The sequence below is a fragment of the Amblyomma mixtum genome, chromosome 10 (genome assembly GCF_055824585.1).
Source record: "Amblyomma mixtum isolate Tamu chromosome 10, ASM5582458v1, whole genome shotgun sequence".
NCBI classification, from domain to species: Eukaryota; Metazoa; Arthropoda; class Arachnida; order Ixodida; family Ixodidae; genus Amblyomma; species Amblyomma mixtum.
In genome coordinates, this window is record NC_143021.1 from 16,719,369 (window position 1) to 16,739,990 (window position 20,622).

At 46.6% G+C, this 20,622-nt stretch overlaps 2 protein-coding genes across 6 annotated transcripts in view; one reads left to right on the forward strand and one right to left on the reverse strand.

The window, feature by feature from the left end:
• Window positions 1–10,732, reverse strand: part of Scm (Polycomb protein Scm) — a 59,302-nt gene extending 48,570 nt beyond the window's left edge. For 2 of the 5 annotated variants that reach the window (XM_089563840.1, XM_089563837.1), the window contains exons 1-3: window positions 10,617–10,731; window positions 9,614–9,688; window positions 6,916–7,076 (exon numbers count right to left, since the gene is read on the reverse strand). In XM_089563840.1, coding sequence (XP_089419966.1) covers window positions 6,916–7,068 — 153 coding nt within the window. In that variant the 5' untranslated portion in view covers window positions 7,069–7,076; window positions 9,614–9,688; window positions 10,617–10,731. Of the gene's footprint in view, window positions 1–6,915; window positions 7,077–9,613; window positions 9,689–10,352; window positions 10,576–10,616 lie in introns of those variants that run through there. The other 3 variants (XM_089563839.1, XM_089563838.1, XM_089563841.1) reach the window with 3 other exon arrangements.
• Window positions 10,733–10,859: 127 nt separating this feature from the next.
• Window positions 10,860–20,378, forward strand: ND-B15 (NADH dehydrogenase (ubiquinone) B15 subunit). The gene is made up of 3 exons (XM_089563844.1): window positions 10,860–11,047; window positions 18,335–18,484; window positions 20,232–20,378. Exons 1-3 carry the CDS (start codon window positions 10,889–10,891, stop codon window positions 20,298–20,300), a joined length of 378 nt encoding a protein of 125 aa, XP_089419970.1. The 5' UTR covers window positions 10,860–10,888; the 3' UTR covers window positions 20,301–20,378.
• Window positions 20,379–20,622: the final 244 nt, after the last annotated feature.

Below are 20,622 nucleotides of genomic sequence, written 5' to 3' on the forward strand. Positions count from 1 at the left end.
CAATTACAATGACAGCATCAAATTCTCTTTAAGTTGCTTTCTAAGTCTAACATTTAGGTACCAAGAATTGGGCACACACCTTAATGGCTACAGATCTGGCTTTAAACTTAAAAAGTTGTAGAGTTTGCTCTGGAACGCGCCAGCGTACGGCGAGGCAGGAAATCCGGCGTGGCCGAGAAATGTGTTCAAAAAGCACGCTTTCCAAGGCAAGCCATGCAAGTTTCCGAACTGGAAGAATAGCTGCTCTGCCATGCGATGGAAGTGCGGAACAACAACCACACGTTGACAATGGATGCACTATGCAGGAAAGGATTGAGAGGACATAGTAGTAGCGCTAAAAAAACAGGGACGAGGGTAGACGAGAACATGTATGATATATGTAAATGCAGACCAGAAGGAGCGGGAGGTTTTGGAAGCCTTTCTTATTCACACTGAAAGGCAATCGTGTGTAAGCAAACCAAATGTTTATCTGTGTACTGAAGATTTGAAGTTCCTTTATCGGGAAGTGCCGTCACGCATGCGATTCGATTGTTGATTTTTTGCTCCTGATTGTCACCTATAAATTCATGGTTCTTTTCGAGAATAAAGTCAGTTGATGTCTAGCGCCTGTGTTGCTTTCATCTACCCTCGTCTCTGTTATTTAGTGCTACTACTATGTCCTCTCAATCAAAACACCAACTAGCCCAGCTTTCTGCTTTAAATGTGCGGGAAGGCCCAAGCCGTGGTGCAGGCAAAAAGCATACCGCACGAGGACTTCACAGCTAGTGCCAGCTGGGCACGTCGGTGTGTTGTTTTTACTTGAAAAAAAAAAAATCGCACATCGCATACAGGGGCCGCAGCCCAAAAATTGGCCCCCTCGAATCTGGGAAAAAAAGTGCGGCCCTTACATGCATTTATACGGTAGTATGCAAGAGCCCAAATTTTTAAAGTCCAAAAACTTTGCTAGTGGCTGTAGTAACTGTGGTCGTTCTGGCTTCAGCCCATAACGAGCACTTGCTAATGAATTCTGAATCAAGCCAGGGGCAATTTTGGGGAGATAAAGGGTCATGTTCGCACAACTGGGAGGTTCAGTGGAAATTCAGGGGTCTCCCGGGCAATCTGAGGAAGTTGGCAGGTATGGCTAAGATCATGATGTTTGGCTTCTGCCTTAATGGTCTGCTGCTACTTAATGCTTCTCGAGCATCTCTTGTACACAGGCGAAATTCGCTATGACGATACACTGGCTATAATAAACAAATACCTACTCCCATTGAAAGCCCTCATAGAAACCCGTATTTTCTATGCATCATTTTTACAAAGAAACATTTTTCTAGAAAGGGATATAATGAACCCCAATGGCCATTCAGCATCACGTACAGTGGAACCTCGCTGATAATTCCCAGTAGATACACTTAAAGTCACGAGCAATGAATGTCCCATACAGTTACTTTTTTTCTGGTTAACGTGTTCCTAGATAACAGCAGCTCCCGGTAAGTATGATCAAAATTTCACCAAATTCTGCTCATATGATACGTTTGGCAACCAACCATACGTTCGCTAACATACAAGTGGGTCAAAGCGGGGGACATACTGCAAGGATGGCATCAAATTCTCATCATGTTGCTTTCTAAGACCGACATCTGGATACCAAAAGCCCTGTGGAAGTCAGCTATCACAACAGCTGCTCTGCAGTGCAACAGTGCAAAGGGGCAAAGCATCCAAAAACATATGAGGAGCCAGGCAAAGAGCAAAAGCGCAGCACCAATCAGCTGGCTACTCTGCTGTGCAAAAGTGCAATGGGGCAAAGAATACGAAACCAACTATGGTGATAACAAGGAGATCCCGGCTACTCTCACATGACCGTCGTAGCGAATTTACCTTCATGCCAAGGACCATGCAAGTATGGATAGAAGTCTACAAGCAACCCGAAATTTCTTCAGACCGTGTGCCAACAAGCACTGACCGTCCTTCGCAGAAAGTGAAAGTGTCAATAAATTCTATTGCGCTTATTCTTAAGTCACCCTTCTGAACATTATATTGGTTTCTGATCATATGTTTACCCGGGTGATACTCCTGTTCCTCACATTTTTAAGAACGCACATCAACAAGGTTCTACAGTAGTACATCCATTTATAACTGATCCCCACTTCCGTACCCATTTGATGCAGCAAACTGAAATTGTTGAGCTCTACTGAGTACCACACAAAACGTGCAGGAAGCTTTATCACCTCTAGCAAGGCTTGCACGGAGCATTTTTCTGGACAATTCGTTGGTGTCTGCTTCGTCACAACAAAGTTTGACACTGGCGCATCCATCAAGGCTCCCCACATCAAGTGCATACCAAGCACTACCAAGGTTGTCGTCAGTCTACATGTTGGAACACAAGCCTAATCACATGCGACAGTTGTGGCCAAGGTACCCAAGAGTTGCAACGAAGCAGTGGCCATAACGAAAAGATTGCAAAGCCCCTTTTACTTCATTACAACAAGATTCAACTAACAACCAACCTTGTCAAATGCATTTCATATGCTCACGATCAGCACTTTTTGCTTTATTCAAGTGGCCACCTTTCACATGCAGCAAGAGTGCACTTCCAGCAGACAACGGTCCTTGCACTGACCAAGAACTCTGTGATTAGTCATTAATTTTCACCTACATGATAATGCCACATACACAGCGACACCATGCAATAAGGCAAAACCTTACCCCCGACACGGTGCCACATCAAGTAATTGGGCTTGCAACAATGCTTTAAAACCAGCGTACCACAACTGAGATGAACAAAGTCGACCAGATTAAGTAACACGCACAAATTTGGTGTCTGCACCAAGTATCACTCATGTGTCATCCGATAGGTCTTTCATGTACAGCAGGCTGCGTTTAGGACACAGTGGTTTGCGGGGTTTAACGTCCCAAAGCGACTCAGGCTATGACGAACGCCGCAGTGGAGGGCTCCAAATAATTTCCATCACTTGGGGTTCTTAAAGAGCACTGATGTCACTTGAAGGGACCACGAGAATTTGTTTATCCTATCAGAAGTGCCCTCAAAAAAAGGCCATGCAAGTACAGGACAGCCTTTGCCAGAAGTGTAAAGGGTTGCAGTGCAACTCCTTTTGCATCACTAGCATTCCAAACCTCTGAAAGGTGAAAGGAACTCTGATCTTTTTCCCCTCCCAAGCTTAGGAGCAGCCAGAGGTGCTAAAGAGCGTCAAAGCATGGCTAAAAGGAAACCCCCTAGGCTATACAAAGACTGTACACCTCTCCAAATACAGTACATGTTACATGAGAACAATCAATAAAATTTAATAATGATGACAAGATGAAACTATCTGCTGCACTATGCATGAAGTGAGCTGGAAAGTAAAGGCAAGAAACTAGCTCCTGCCATCCCACTTGGGAACGCCTTTTTTTTTCCCATCGTCTCTCTTTCTCTCTTCCACAGCGATCTTTACAAGTGCTTTTTCTCTATTCCTGTTTTCTCTCTGGCTCCAAGCGTCCCGAAAGTGCCCAGCCTGCTAACACAGTACAGGCTCTCAAATCACATGACAGTCCTTCTTTCTTTTACCCGTCTCCTTACTTCCGTAGCACAGCCGTTGAAAATCCATGAGTAGGTGCACCCTGTATCCTTCCTTTGGACCCAGGCGAAGCTCACACAGCACTGATATCTGGCCAAGCCACATCTTTGCTCACAAAGACGTGTGTTGTAACACCGTGTCAGTTGAAAACATGCTAAGCCCAGAGCCAACGAGCAGGCACAGCCTATACCTACGCGCTTTTTCGTTTGCCACAGGCAATGGAGGGCATGTGACACAAAGATCTGGCCATGTCACACGTGCTGCACGGACACATGCATCTGTGCACAAGTAAGCATATTTCTCTGCAACAAAACACACTCCCACAAGAAAGTATCGCTGAACCTCTGCATGAATGGCAGGAATGCTTTCTTCCTTGGGAGGGGAGGGGGGACTTGCCTGCCTCAAAAGTGCAAGGCAGGCAATTTTATTCGCATTTTGTTTATTTGAAATTTTATTTTTTTATTTTTGCAAAACTGATTTAAAATTTTTCATGGCACAAGCAGATAAGGTGCACAGAAACAGTTCTCAACGAATTTCACAATTTCAGATCAAATAGTTAAGTGGAAAAAAGTGGGACATATTTGTCCCGTTGGCACTAAATGGGAATAAAGAAAATGGGACATATTTGTCCCACTGACCAAAAGGGGTTTCCTCACTAAGCTAGTTTCCTGTAACCACTTCATGAACTTGTTAGCTTGTTGTTAAACTTGTTTGCATACTACTCTCGTCTTGGAACACGAACGCCATCATCTGGCCGCCGCTGTGGCTCAGTGATTATGGCACTCGGCTGCTGACCTGGAAGACTCAGTACAATCCTGGCTGCAGCGGTCAAATATCGATGTAGACTAAATTCTAGAGGCCCGTGTACTACACAATGTCAGTGCACGTTAAAGAACCCCAGGTAGTCGAAATTTCCGGAGCCTTTCACTACGGCACCCCTCATAGCCTGAGTCACTTTGGGACGTTAAACCCACATAAACTATAAAACAACAGCATCTATGCCTTTGTTCGACCTTCACAGGGTTGTGTTCTTAGCCGATGAGCCGAACTTCACCTGAGACGCCAACTATTCTTGGCCATTATCTTTACCCTCCGTGTTCATTCAGAAGGGTTTCTTGCTGCTAGCGGTTCTGAATGATTGGCTATTGATGAATTGATGTCCAAGAGCAAACCCTGCATACGATGTTTGAGAATTAAGACTCAATAATAAGTCGTTAAATGACCAACTATTTACAGCATGGTAAAAAGCATGGTATTTAAGCATGGTAAAAAAAAGTGCTTTCCTCTTATTACTTGTCATCTCAAATCTTTGGAAGAAGTGGATGTTGTGACCTAGAGCTGGTCCTCTCTACGCAGAAAAAAGGAATCACTCACCGGGCATTCTGATTTTGCTTTTTTTTTTGCCAGATTGAATTAGCAAAAAACTTGCAAAGTGCCCAAAAAGAAGTGTCAAGGTCTATACTGGCTTCCTCATCTAGCAGACGCAGCTGAAACCATTTTTAAACAAATCACTGAAACCTTAGGATAGGTGGGAGCGCAGCAAAAGTGGGACTGCCGTGTCCCACTGCCTCTTACGAGCCCTTTAGAATGGCGAACAAAGTGGGACGTATGTGTCCCATTGTCCCATGAAGGGTGAAGATGAGCTTAAAGCCCCAATTTAATACGACATCCTGTCAAGCATAGCTTGAATTTGTTTTTTTATTCCCCAATAGCACCCCTAATACAGTAAAACCTCATTAATGTGTTTAAAAAAACGTGGAAAAAATGTATTATAAACATATGATCCAAACCTTTGAATAAGGTAACTGTTGAATGAGGGACAAGGGCATTTAAACAACCTCCCGTCATAAAAACGATCAGTATTTCCTGGCACAAGTTATTAACATTTCCTTTTTTTAGTGCTCACTGAAATCAAGTCCACATTTGTGTAGTCCTTAGCATAGATCAAGCTTCCCAACTCATCCGGTCCATCTATGGCAATGGCGAGACGAGATCTCTTCCGCCTAGTTTTTGGATGCTTCGCCCTTGTACACAATGCCCCGTGGAGAAGCCATTGAGACGGCTGACTCGCAGCGTTTTTGCTGCGTTCCTCAGACCCGGGCTGATCATCTATAAGCGCATAGTTGTACTTCTCAGATGCTTTGCCCCCTTGCCCGAAGGCACTGCGAACGGGCTGTATTTCTCTGCATGTCGTGTCTGCACTGGAACGGCCCTCTCGTACGCTAGCGCACCTTTTTTTTTTTTATGCTTCACCCCTTTGCACCAAGGCACCAAGGAAAGCCTACACAGCAAGTATACGTCACTGCACTCCAGCTTAAGCCATGTGCCCTCAGGTTAGGCCCATTTGCATGTGTGCACGAGTGGTTGATCTCTAAACACATGATGTGTCTAGAAATTGTCAAAATTTTGAATGCAGTAGCCGAGAAATCTTGTTTTCTGGGAAGTTACTGCACACGTTTAGCCTACCGTGTCACCATTACCATTACCGCAGTACTAGGAGCTTGCTCTTCATCAGTGTACATGCAGAGGTCACCTTGAGGACACCAGTACCCGGTTACTCCGGTAACAGCAACACAGTCTGCTAAAAATGTCTTAATAAACTGGAACAAAAACAGTCCAACTCTAGGGGACATTTTTACTTCCCATGAATTTCAGCGTATGAACTGGGAATGCATCAATGAGGTTCTACTGTATCTGTGCAAAACTAGAAACGGCACACTTCAATTCAGATGTACTGGAGCGAATAGTTTATAGAGAAAACGCCTTGATTCAAGAACATTTAGACATTGTAGCACCTTACTGTGCCATCAAACAGGACCCCCTGCAGTTATATCATACACCACCTTGTGAACAAAAATGCTTCTGAATAATGTTGCTCCACTTACACCGTAGCAAAGTTGCTGCTTAGCAGATTTGCTTTTTCTACACGTGCTAATATTAAAATAAAACTCCACTCTCATGCTTTCACCCACCCACCAAAGCAAAGACGAAAGCAGTCAATCCTGAGTGCTATCATTTGAATGAAATGAAACCTCAGGTGCAAAGCTCACCAGAAGCAAAGCTGCTCTAGCAATGCGCAGTGCCTGTTAGTAAGCCACAGCCCAATACACCTCAAAACGAATCAGTCCTGCAGCTCTGCCACCTGACCACTGGTGCAAAAGTGAAAGGACTCCACTCCCGCCCTTTATAGGCAGCACTGCCAGCAAGTGTACACAGTCAAGCGAGTGAAGAACCCCACAAATGACCACCTGACACCATGCTAGGTGATACAGGCAAACTTGCAAAGCGTGCACCAGCCCTCGGGAGCAGCGTCAGGCGTGGGGCAAAAAAAAGAAAAAAGGGAAGGGAAGAGACCACCCACCTTGAGGTAGACGCGCTTGAATTCGTGCAGGCAGTTCTCCGAGCAGAACTCCTTGCGGATGTGGCCGACCGTGATGGCGTGCCGCAGGTCCTTTCGGTTGTCTTCGCACCAGGCGCAGCAGGGTTTCAGATGGCCCGGACGACTCCTTGACATCTCCTGGTCTGGGCACACACAGCCGACAAAGCAATGGAACAACAGGCACTGGGCATCTCTGAACATGCTTGTGCACGGAAGCTCTAACGCTGTCGCCTCAAAAGGACAGGAGAGGAGCCATAGTGGAGTCATCATCATCATCAGCCTGACTACACCCACTGCAGGGCAAAGGCCTCTCCCATGTCTCTCCAGTTAACCCTGTCCTTCGCCAGTTGCGGCCACCGTATTCCAGCAAATTTCTTAATCTCATCCGCCCACCTAAATTTCTGCCGCCCCCTGCTACGCTTGCCTTCTCTTGGAATCCACTCCGTTACCCTTACGGACCAGCGGTTATCTTGCCTTTGCATTACATGCCCTGCCCAAGCCCACTTTTTCCTCTTGATTTTCACTAGGATGTCATTAACCCGCGTTTGTTCTCTCACCCACTCCGCCCGCTTCCGATCTCTCAACGTTACACATATCATTTTTCTTTCCATATCCTACTGCGTTGTCCTTAACTTAAGCTTGAACCCTCTGTGTTAGCGTCCACCTGGGCTAATACAGTGCGGAAATGCAGTGTAGGCCAGATCTCCACAAATGATGGAGAGGCGATCCAATACACTTCACCACAGAGTGGCAGCAGTAGAAAACTTTACGATATGCCATGCGGGACACAACGTACAAAGGCAGCACAAAAATCTTATGAGAGTATGACGTGATAATGTTAATGGGTTAGCCCCTGTGGAATTGGTCATCCTCGACTTTACATACACAGATCCCGGAGAGCCCTCACAGCACTCCAAGCGCAGCGGTACAGGGGTTAAGTGATGTGCCACTGTCATTGGCAGGACTTGTGCAACCTCTGGCGACCAATCATTAATTTAACTGCTACCTGCCACGGTGGTCAGTTCGCTCACAATCCGATCGGCAGGTTGTGACGACTTCGCAAGGTTATGTGATATAGGTGGCACTGCTATTCCGGGGGCTTTTCGCTCATAACACCGATGCCAGATTTTCTGCAGCACGGAAGCTTTAACGCTGTCACGTTAAAATGACAAGAGAGGAGGCATAGTGGAGCGCTGAGGATTCATTTCGACCACATGGAGCTAGTTAGAGGGACACTCAAGTTGGCGTGTATCGATAGATTACCACATGGTAACGACAAAGACACTACCTTCACTAAAAGCAGACCTTTCAAAAGCTCGTAAAGGTCACAAAGTGGAATACAGGCACCACCACACCATTTTTGCAAGCAAATGGCAGTGTGTCAAGACAGCCTTAAGGATAGGCTGCACCATCATTCACTTCAAAACGGTGAGCACGCAAAGTAATTCCAAGGATCTATAATTCCCATTTTCTCGGAAATAAATCATCCTTTTGGTGCCAGAAAAACATCAGCAAAGGCAGAAACAGCCACAGAGTCTATGTTCACTAAGAACACATCATCAGATGGAGCTGTCCTTAGTGTCCCTTTAATGCGTACAGGTATCCTTGCGTTTCGCCTTCACAGGAAATCCAGTAGGACATGTAAGTTTTCTCAAAGCACCTATCCCCCGTGTACATGCACCATAGCTGGATGCACGCCAAAGAACTACTTTAAAAGCAAACTAAAATAAGGTTTCCAGAATGCGCACCCTTTCAACACACATGACTACCAATGGCTGCCCTTCTACGTAGCACTGGCTGGAGGAAAAAAAGAATAAAAAGTACTGGAGAGTTGCAAGCAGTGCCTTGTCCAGTCCAGCCCTTTGTCATCTTTTGCACCTTGAGTACTATACAATAGCCACCTCCTCGCAACATTATGTGCACCGAGAATAAATATCCAACAATCCAGCTGAGATTCGGAGACCAAAATGGAGCAGTTACAGGCCACACTATCATAAGAGGTAGCAAAGCATGAGTTAATCAGGCGCCCCTAGCACAGATTACTCTCCAGACAACTGCCAATGCAAGCTTTATGACCAATGAAAGTAGTAAGGAACATTGGTCCAAACATTCGACGAAGGCTTCTGAGGCGTCCCTAGTGGAATTCTGCCCAAACAACAAGCTCTGGACACAATGTCTGTGACCTATAAAAGTACTGGGCTCTAAGTTTACGTCCTAAGGTACCACACAAGCAGCAAAATACCATGTCCCCCTCTCCCTTCACAACTTAGTGTGACAGCACAGATGAAGGAGAACCACAAGACTGCATGTCACAGCACACACAATTTAAACACTGACATTTCAGCTGATGGCATTGAGCGCCAGACTTGCAAGTGCACGGGTGTGCTGTCATTGTTGCATGTCACATTCTGCAAATATCAGGGCAAAACAAATGCCTACATTCAAAGCGTGCAGGGCAAAAAAGCAGCTGTGTGTGCCTTGCCAATAAGCTACACCGCGTTTTGCGCCAACCAGGTCTTCCATAACAACTCTGCTACAAAATAAGGGCGCAATGGAAGTACTACACACCCTGTCTACTCCCTTTTTGACAACTCCCCCCCCCCCCCCCCCCCTTTCCCTGTGTTGAAGCTGTGTCCCGCAACATGTTCACGCTAAAGGCAAAAGGAGTAAGCATCTATACCCTTGTCTTCTCTTTAAACGTCACCTCCTCCTCCTCTTCCTTGGCGCGAAAATCCGACGAATCTCACACTTCGGCCTGCACAGAGAAGAAACGCAGAGAGCGAATGTCTGCCATTAGAAAGTGACGACGGGTCGGGTACTTTCGAAGTGCTGGTCACAGAGCTGGCAGCTTGTCAACGCGAAAGGTGGCGCGCAACCGAGTGAAGCACCGCGAAGGCGCGCACGGGTCAAGACTCCGTCACTCAGTGGGCGTAGCACAATTAGGAGCTCGAATGCCAGCTGACACGACGAGCACGCATCGATCCGGCTGAAAAAGAGGCGCCGGAACCGGGGCGCGCCGCAACGTGAGCGGGACAAGGCCAAGGGAGCACGCGGGCGCCGAGAGAAGGTGGAAACGCTGTCAAAAGTCGATCACTCGCGGGACAGCGGACGCGCGTTCGCGCAGCAGCGACTCGGCGACGCCGACGACAGGCAGCGGCTACGTGGGCTTCGAAAGACGCGACATCGCTAATTTCGAGCATCACACGGAGCGGACACCGGGCATAAACAAACGGACAGGCCTGGATGGTGGAGCAAGGCGGGGCGGAGAGGGAGGGCGAGCGCGGCGACGCGCGTTTTCGCCGCCGGACGCGGAGGTCTCCCGCTCGGCGATCGCCCACGCGACTGATGGTTACGAGCATTCCCTTGCTGGACACACCGGACAGCTCCGAAGGGATGGAAAAACAACTCCTAATTAATACCGGGGTGCGTGCCCAGCAGTGATGGGACGCGAGTCTTGAACCAGGTGCGCGCGGTGAGACGCGAAGCGTCGAAGACTTTCGAACGTCGGTCGCCCACTGGATTGGAACGATGGACGGAGACGCGGCACTGCGTTCGGCGCCGGTCGCCGAGATAGGGCTTCCACAATGGCACTCGCGGGAACAAAACGCGTCCCGTAACCGTCGCTCGCCTATCCGCTCGACGCGTAATGACGACTCGTCCCAAAATATTATATATTCACTCACCACAACACCGAGCCGCATCAGATCACAACGAGTTGCACAAGCGCCCAAGCTGGCATTAAACCCAGAATTAACCTCAGAAGCAGGTGCATTGACTACTACCCATCAGAAAAGTACAAAAAATTTAAAATTTTTACCTCATGTTTACTATTTTTTCCGCAGTATTTTTGAAAATTGGTACTTAATAATGGTTGTTAAGATTTGAAAGAACGACTTTTAAATTGTTGCGAACGAAACCCACTTATGACGAGAGTAGTGCTCAGCCAGCAGCAAACATGGCGTACAGGCAGCCGTCTGCAATTCGTGTTGACACCGAACTCTCGCCCGAAGAAAAACGCTTAATTCAAGAACGAGCCAAACTCAGGGCTCAGCTGAAGCAGGAGTATGTCCGCCAAATTACAGACCCTCACAAGCAAGCCGCGGGTGGCACTTTGGTGAGTTCCCGTCCCCGAGTGAGCCAAGGTCGACTCGCTGGTGCGTCGGCCGGCGTGCGGGAAGCTCAATTGCACTTTGCCGGAATATTTCTGCATTTTCGCGATCAGGCTAACGTCGTTGTCGCGTCAGCCACAATGTTTACTGGCACTTCTTTTGCTCCTCACATGCTCGCCGACATGGCTTTTTCGTAGGACGAAAGCAACCGTTGTTGCAGTCAAACAATCGGGGTTACTTGTAATAATTAGGCGCTCTTATTGTTGTAGCGCTGAATAAAATGTGTAGTAACGTCCCTGGCGGCACACGACATAACGAGGACAGCAGCTCAACAAGTGCAAATGATAGCGTTGCCATTCGTGGCCATCTGTCGACACAGGCCGCCGAAGTTTCGGTTGCAGGGGCGCCCTGGCAGTGTCGATTATTCTGCCAGTGTCTGTTCTGCCGGGAGAGTTTCCCTCCTGAAATCCCCAGAGCTTGGGTTCAGGAAGCCAAGTGACAATTTGCCATGAAAACTTTTGGTATTTTGACGGCCGTCTGCCGACTAGTATGCATGACTGGAGAGCAAATCATACTTATAAGCGGGAGAACACTAGGCAAGCGCATTCGCAATATCATTCGGTGGGCCTTGTTTCACGTAAGTGCGCTCGTCCGGTATATTGCACCAGAGGATGGGATATCACACTAAAGGACGGGACGCAGAAAGATAGAACAGTCCTTTATCACTTTTTGTGCTTAATTAGTGATGGAACTAACTAGCCGAACTCCGTACTCTCTCACTCTCTCATTTGCCATTTTCTTCCGACTACTGGTGTACTACTGGGCGAGCCAATATGGTGTAAACTGTTGGTTTATTGGGGTTTAACGTCCCAAAGTGATTTAGGCTATGAGGGACGCCGTAGTGAAGGGCTCCGGAAATTTCAGCTACATGGGGTTCTTTAACGTGCACTGACATCGTAGAGCACACAGGCCTCTAGAATTTCGCCTCCAACAAAATCCGACCGTCTCAGCTAGGATCGAACCCACATCTTCGGGTCAGTAGCCGAGCGCTGTGATCACCGTGGCCTCTATGATGTAAACTGTGATCTAGGACAAAGACTAGGTGTTTTGATACAACCATGTACTGCACAGCTTCAATGCACATTAAAGAACCCCAAGTGGCCTAAATTAATTTTGAGCCCTCCTCTACACAGCATCCGTCACAGCCTACACAACTGAACCGCAAGAAAAAAAAGGACACCACCATTGCACAAACTAGCAGCTGGTTCTTTATTCGTTAGGAGGTACTCTTGTTGCTGTTGAGCAACTTGGGAAGAAAAACAAACAGAAGTCGCTAACATAACAATAACGACAGTGGTGCAGGTGCAGGAAAGACTGATGCTACCCTCCAAAGCAAAATGATGTGTGAATCAACTTCATTCACCACGTCCTAGCTCTTGCTTCGGCATAGCGCAAGCAGACAAGCTCTTTTTCTAGCAACAGCACTGATACTTTAGTTAGGCAGGTTTTTCTATTGATTTCGCTGGACTCCAGAATCTAATGGTTGTGCCCACCTGTCGGTGGCGGAGGGGAGATTGTGCTAGAAAAACTACCCGCCCTGTACACGTAATGCCTTATGACCTCCAGCGTACCAGAAGCTTAGAAGAATACTAAAATTACCTTAATTCATAAGAAAGGAGACATCAAGGGAAATATTACAGACTTATCAGCTTTAGTGTCCGTTCCCTACTAGGTATTTAAATTGCTAATAGAGTCAGGACAGCCTTAGGCTTCAATCAGCCAAATGATCAGGCAGGCTTGCATAAAGGATACCTGACAACTGGCCATATTCACACTATTTATCAGGTGATAAAGAAATACGCAGAATGTAACCAACCCTGTAATAGCTTTCATTGATTGCGAGAAAGAATTTGACGGAGTGGAAACCTCATCAGTCATGCAGGCATTGCGGAATCGGTGTGTAGAATAGTCTTATGTGAAGATATCGGAAGATATTTGTAACGGCTGCACAGCTACCATAGTCCCTCATAAAGTCAGTGATAAAATTCCAACAAGGAAGGGTGTCAGGCAGGGTGACACGATCTCACCAACGCTATTAACCACCTGTTTACAGGAAGGCTTGGATTGAGAACAATTGGGGATAAAAGTTAATGGGGAATACCTGCATAATTTGAAATTCGCTGATGACATTGCTTTGCTAAGTCACTCAGGAGATGAGCTGCAAAGCATGACCAGTGAGTTAGACAAGCAGAGCAGAACGGTAGGTCTTAAAATTAACGTGCAGAAAACCAGAGTAATGTTCAACAGTCTCGCAAGGAAACAGCAATTCGCAATTGGTGGCAAAGTGTTGGAAGTGGTAAGGGAATAAGTGGCCGGTGATCCAAATCATGAGAGGGAAGAAGAAGCGCATATGGCCGGTTATCTGAGATCATGAATGACAGTTTACCAGTATTCTTCAAGAGGAAGCTATACAACAGCTGTATCTTACCGGTAGTCAAACATGGAGGCTTACGAAGAGGGTTCAGCTTAAGTTAAGGACAACGCAGTGAGGTATGGAATGGAAAATGATAGCTGTAACGTTAAGAGATCGGAAGCGAGTGGAGTGGGTGAGGGAGGAAATGCAGGTTAATGACATCCTAGTCGAAATCAAGATGAAGAAGGGAGCTTGGGCAGGGCATGTAATGCGAAGTCAAGATAACTGCTGGTCCTTAAGGGTAACGGAGTGGATACCAAGAGAAGGCAAGCGTAGCAGGGAGCAGCAGAAAGTTAGGTGGGCGGATAAGATTAAGAAATTTGGGGGAATACGGTGGCCGCAACTGGCAAAGAAGGACAGGGTTAATTGGAGAAACATGGGAGAGGCCTTTGGCCTGCAGTAGGCGTAGTCAGGCTGATGAAAGTTTTGTACCTAGGTCAAAAGACTGCAATGTCAGCCTCCCTTCTGACCTTGCCACTGCCACCAGTGGAATATGTGCGATCCAGGTTGCTCTTTCCGAGCTACATTAATTTAACTGCCACCTACTTGGTTGCATGAGGACGCTTTCTTTTATGGATACCATTGAGTGCTACCACACACACAGGCGGGTTTTCGCTCCATGGGGCAAGCAAGGCTTATGCCTTTAAAAAAAATATGCACGACTATGCCATCAGAGCTGCTGTTGGGGAAAAGAGCAAGAGCCCGCCCCAATTTTGGTGACTGAGGCCAATGTACTTGTCATCCTATTGAGGGGTGGGAATGGTATTGGCCTTTCCTGTTACTGCAGAGCTGTTGTTGTTGTTATGTTAGCAATTTTGTTCTTTCTTCATGCTCCCACACACATTGGCAGCTACGATAGTATGTCTGCATGTAAGTAAAAAGAACCAGCTAGTAGGCTGCAGCAGTGATGTTGTCACTTTCTTTTGTTTCATCTTTTCCCTTAATTGCATTTGGCAACATGTTCTGTTCTCCGAACATGCCAGTCTGTTCTACAATAGTTGCTTGGCTTAAATAGTTTCCCTTCAAAGTGATTATAATGAGTGCAGTTGTTGCACCTGGTCTCGTTATTGTTTGCTTCATCAGCCTTCCAGTTGGTGCAGTTAGGTCACTTGCTGGTGCACTTCTACTCACCAGCTTCTTGATTATTGATTTGGATGGAGAAACTATGGTGTAGGGGTAACTGTAGCCAAAATTGTTGCTACCTGTTGGTAAGATGTGGCTTGGGATTTCATTGCGTGAAGCCAAGAAAGCAGCTAGCCGGTGAGAGTGAGCGGTAAGGATGAAAGATGGCTCTCCATTTTATGTACACTTCTCAGAGGCATCATTTTCTGTGTAAACAGCATTGCTGGCAAATGGGTTGTTCCGCTGATCAAAGGTATAAAACTGCTCTGACTTTGTTCGCAAATGCTTTGCCAGAGCTGCTAAAGAAGGCTGTGGCTTCAAAACTGTGGTTCTAAGCCAAAACTAGCTAACTAACTAGCCCAGCATCTGACGTTAACACTCTGGCTTCTGTTTGGATGTAGGCTCTTCTGCCTGGCACATTTGCTCATTGCAGAATGGCTGTGCCACTTAATCATCAGCCTTGTGTGCCCAGTCTTGTTCCTTTCAACATATTGTTTTCAGATATGTGAATTGCAAAGAAAAGTGTTGAACAGCACAAGCAGATGTGTCAGCGAAGAGCTTGAAATGTTTCAACAAGTGTGCAGAACATAACAGCCATGTTGTATGGGCAACACCTTTTTTGTTCTTATCCGTAAAACAGACAAAAATTTCTGCTTATTCTAGTATTTCATTGATGACAGTGCCGATTGAATCACTATCACTATCATCAGAAACGTGTTGTGATGCTGTGGTTGAAAAGAAAAGATCTGATGTTATATCAAGAGAACAGCACATTATAATACCTTTGAAACAAATCATTTCTTACTTCGCATTTCAGATTATGGTGATTTTTCTTTCAGAAGTGTTCATTATGTCGTTTACACTTTCTTCACTGTCTCTTTCATTGTTATGCTTGGCGACAACTTTTTTGGCAATGAAGGAAAAGCTCCAGGTGGGCGGGGTTGGAGGAGGGCCATCTGGCAGAGTGCTCGCTGCATAGTTGCTTCACTCCGTTGTTGGTGTAGCTATACCACCATAATCAAAGAAACTGTTTTTTCCATGGCATTTGAAATGTACAATTATGTAGGAAATATTCCTTAAATAACGAGTATTACCAATATACTGTATTTGAAGAGGAAACTATTAACTGCAACCTGGGACTATATTCCACTGCGTGTTTCAGCTCTGTAGCTTTAACTGCATCGCCAGGACAAGTTGTCATGGAGTATTGTAAAAAGTATAGGTTGAAAAACTCTGCTTTTGCATCATGGAGTTGAAGCACTTAGAGTTCCTGCTACCAGATGGTGCTGTGATGTTTTGCATTTGCCGTTTTTATGATAATGAGGTAGTCTTGTTATTAAAGAGTTGTTCTGCATCACACCCACATAGTGTGCATGCTCATGATGTACTATAACCGTTGAGAGTAAGTACATGCCATTGATGCTAAGGCAATGTTCACTTGGGGCCCGTTCATATTTCAGGGGGTTTGTAGAGTCAGGGAGTGGAACAGTGAGCAGAGCACGTGAGGAAAGTAACACACAGCAAGTGGCGGCATATCCTTTTGTTGTGAAAGCAACATTACTGGAGCCCAGCTTGGCTCGTCACGTATGCTCTTGGCGGTGTGTCCACCAGACGACCTTGAGTCGCCATTGCCTGGGTTGCTCTGGGTTTCACAGCTCATGACAGCGTCGTGCCAGCCAGGGAGCCGGCACGAGCTAAACCAAACGCTTAACCACAAGCGTATTGGCAAAAACGGCACGTACGATCTTGTGCCGTTGCCTAGCAACCCAAGTTACTACCCAAGCTGATACGAGTTACTCGGGTAAGCTCGGGTAGTAACTCAGGTAAAATCGGTTAAGTTCGCACGAGCGTCCTGCCATCTGCACGAGAGGTTGCTCAGGAAGAGCAACATGGGTCACAAAATCCCGACGGGTGGCTGGGATAGAAACAGCCACCTGCCAGTGCAGTGGCGCATCGCTTAACCACTGCGCTGGCAGTGGTATATGAGGACTGGCCGCCGTATATGAATCTTAAGTAGGAATTACCAATTCAGCATACATGGGCATTAACCCACTAAAAATATCATGCCACACCCCTAAGGCGGAGTTTAAGTGCCCCTTCCAATTGAAGAGTGAACACCTGCTTTCGCAGGTCTACTCGGTTTAACTATGTTAAGCCCTTATCAATTTTTGCTATTGCTCAAATGAGAATCGGGGAAGTGTGAGGCTCTTTAAGTGGCCTGAAGGAGCCAGCTAGCACTGGCGCCTAGAAAGGCACATTGTTGTGTTTTAACTTCATGGCATCTGCGAGTGACTTGCCTACAGTCATGCTCGGGTTGAAATTCTGATGACTGAGCTGCTGTAGTCATCCACTTAAGCACCCAGTAAATTAGCAAAAGAACACCTTTCACTCTTAGCGAACGGCAGGTTTGCTTTAGTCCTTTTTGTTTTGTTCTCAGGACGCTGCTTAGTTGTATACCTCACTAAAAACAAAGGTGTGCTTTCGTTTTCCGTGGTGCTGATAGTCCATCAGTCTGTATTGTTGTATTCCAATCTCCCCGTTTACCTCTCCTATTCCCACCCCGCTCCCAATCTTCGTATCCTTCCCCTCCCGACCAACATGTCCCCCGTCCTGCACGCCGGACGTCGTCATGCGGACGCACAGCACCATTCCCCTCTCTTTGATACCCAGGGTGTAGCTTACACGGATGCCTCTTTCGTGGCACCTCGAGGTTCCTGCGGCTACGCCCTGTACCATCCACACCTCCCTGCTCCTGAAACCCACACCAGCGGGCCGTATCTGCACCCTCCAGACGCATTGTCCCTCGAGGTTCTCGCTATTGCGCATGCCCTCCAGTCATTTACCCTCCTTCCCTCTCTCCAAGAGTACACAGTCTATTCAGACTCACAAGCCGCTATACACCACATACAGAAACGCACCCTGACCCCTTCTCTCCAACAGGAGGTCGAACGAGCGGTCTCCGCACTGCAGCCTTCCATCGTTTTCCTCCGCTGGGTCCCTGGGCATTCAGGGATTGACGGCAATGAGCTGGCCCATCAGCTCGCCCGCGACACACTTTTCCGGGCACCGTTGATCCCCTGGCCCAAGCCCTCGGAGGACGGTGGGAGACTCACCCTTCGCCGCACCATAAAAGAGGTCTACCTTGAGCTCCGCCTCGACAAACGCCTTTACCCTCCCCCTCATCCATCACTCACGGTGCCGGAGTCTCGCCTTCTTCGGCACATTCAGATGAATGCAGTTATCACCCCGTCCCGCCTCTTCCTCTATCGCTATCGGTCGGACCCTTCCTGTCCCAACTGCCCCTGTATCTATGCGAACCTGGCCCATTGCCTCTTCTATTGCCCGGCTGCTCAGCAGTCGGGTTCCTTCCCCCCACCCTCTCTATCCATCACCACCTGGCTCGACTGGCTTGGCGCTGAAGGGGAAGAAGAACAGCGGCTTCTGGTCGCCCAGGCGGTCGAAATGCTCGGCCTATAAATTTTGGTCGAATAAAAGTCTTTTACTACTACTACTACTATTGTTGCCTATCTCAAGAGCAGTGTTGTAACTGGCATTATTTTCTCTGCATTCAACACATGCAATGGAGAGTATCTCAGTGGTGCGATTAGCTCACCTCGGCTGACTGATCTTGTTTTTGGCCACGTCGGAGCTTGTAGACTTATAACAAGCGTTGCTTTTTTTCTCTTTCTTCCACCAGTTTGATCCCCAGATGGTGCGATTCCATGCGGCTCGTGCCAACAGCATGATATATGAGCACTTCCGGCCGACCGTCAGAGGAGGATGGCAGTGGTTTTCTTTAACCTTGCTGCCAATGATAATCCTTGGCTACGTTGTTCACAAAGACAGGGTAAGCTGGACTTTTGTGCAGGGCCGAGTTGGCAGCAGCTAATGGCTGCTGTGTACAAAGAATGCAATAACTAGGCGAGCGAGCTGGTGGTACATGTTCAAAGTTAACAGTGCAAAATACAAAGATGAAAACGGGGCATAACAGTGCAAAGAATGCAATGCTCTGGTCCTTCTTGCATCATCTGCAGCTTGTTTAGCTTTGCACTTTTTTTTCCCTACTTTTATTTTACACATTACGCAGGCATTTTGCAGCGAGCACTGCAAGCATTGTGAGACCTCTAGGCTTGTTAAGAAGACCAGTTTGGGCTTGGGTGGTCTGGTATTTATTTGGTGACACCTGTTTCAAACTGAAAAAAATTGGCATAGCACCAGCGCTGAGGCTGAGCAGGATGCCTAAAAAGCAAGCAAGGTTATGTGATACATCCAAAGAGAGTACTGGTGCATTATAAACATTTGCTTTTGTACTTTGGATGCCAGGCATATGTGGAAACCCCAGTTTGCTTCAAGAAAATTTTTAACATGCGAAAATAACTCTGAAGTGTTTACATAACAAGCACTATTTTATGGAGAAGTTACTCGGCCAATCGGCCAATAACCAAACACTTCCTAGAAGCAAAATGCAACACCGTTTGCGAATGTTGGAGCCAGACGAGTTTCCAGCCTGCCCTCTGCTCCTGGAGACAACAGTAAGATGCCGGCGTGCTGCAGGATTATTTCGCTGCTCTTTTTCATGGCGCGTCCCGACAGAGGACATGGTGTCCGCCCACATAGTAACGATTGATTGAATGATCCTAGGGGTTCACCAGTTGCACTTCTCGAGGTACATGTGAAACATAACCATGGTGCATAGTGATATACAGGGTCTTTCACCTAAGACTTTCTGCAATTTTTAAAAATAAGCTATTTGAATTAGATGCGCGCTTTTTCTGGCATAGCATTGTCAGTGGTGTAGTACATCATAATTCAACTAAGACGTGCTAACTAGCAGGCGTGTTAACCAATATTTAATAGTTAACTTTTAAATTACCGTTGGGCTCCTTAATTATTGAGAGGCATGCAGCCCACCATAAGTAATGTCCATATCCATTTTTAGAATTTCAAGAACGCGATTATCCTCGGCGCTGTGGCCCAACAAATTTCGCCTACATCGCGCCAAAATACATGCGGTTTGAGACGCTTGCAGGCAAAGCAACCTCTCCAGTGAACCTAACTCGTCGAAATAGCCAAAATTTGTTGGGCCACAGCGCCGAGGATAATCGCGTTCTCGAAATTCTAAAAACGGATATGGACATTACTTATGGTGGGCTACATGCCTCTCATTAATTAAGGAGCCCAACGGTAATAGTTTAAAAGTTAACTATTAAATATTGGTTAACAAGCCTGCTAGTTAGCACGGCTTAGCTGCATGCATTATGATGTACTACACCACTGACAATGCTATGCCAGAAAAAGCACGCATCTAATTCAAATAGCTTATTTTTAAAAATTGCAGAAAGTCTTAGGTGAAACACCCTGTATATAGTAGCAGGTGTCGTCGTTCAATGGGCCAGGAAGATTTGTAGAATTACAACAGTCCCATTATCTTTGTTTATTACCAACAGTTTCACAAAGATAATCGGTCTGGACTGCTGTGAACCCTTAATTCTATATATATATACATATATTATTACTACTTCTGAAATGCTTTTGACATAAACTACTTGCGTGTAAAAGTGATGTCTTCCTTTGCGTGTTCTCCCTTCTTGCAGAGAGAGTTTGAGAGGAAGTGCAGGACTGGTGAGATTCCATACAAGGACAGGATGTTCAAGATGGTCTGATGTGCCAGAGGTCAGCGCAGTAAGCAAAGCCTCACCTTGGAGAGCAGCGGTAGTGTAATAAAGCAGTTGTGTGGTTGCCTGGGGCTTCTCTTTGTTTTGTTTTCTGCTGCTACTACTGATTTCACACAAGCTTTGTCTTCTGGTTGCGTACAATAAGTGAAGCGTAGCAAGCAGCCTTTGTGACAAATGAAATTATTTAAAGGGACACTGAGGAGAAATTGAAGTTGGCTTGTATCGACAGAATACCAGCTCCTGATTACAAAAACGCCACTCATACTGACAACAAAACTCTTGTAATGTAGAAAAGAGCAAGAACCAAAAT

Coding starts and splice junctions, on each gene's coding strand:
- ND-B15 (XM_089563844.1), top strand. CDS start 10,889: ATGGCGTACAGGCAGCCGTCTGCAATTCGTGTTGACACCGAACTCTCG. Junction 11,048..18,334: donor AAGCCGCGGGTGGCACTTTG/GTGAGTTCCCGT, acceptor TTCTTCCACCAG/TTTGATCCCCAGATGGTGCG. Junction 18,485..20,231: donor ACGTTGTTCACAAAGACAGG/GTAAGCTGGACT, acceptor CCCTTCTTGCAG/AGAGAGTTTGAGAGGAAGTG.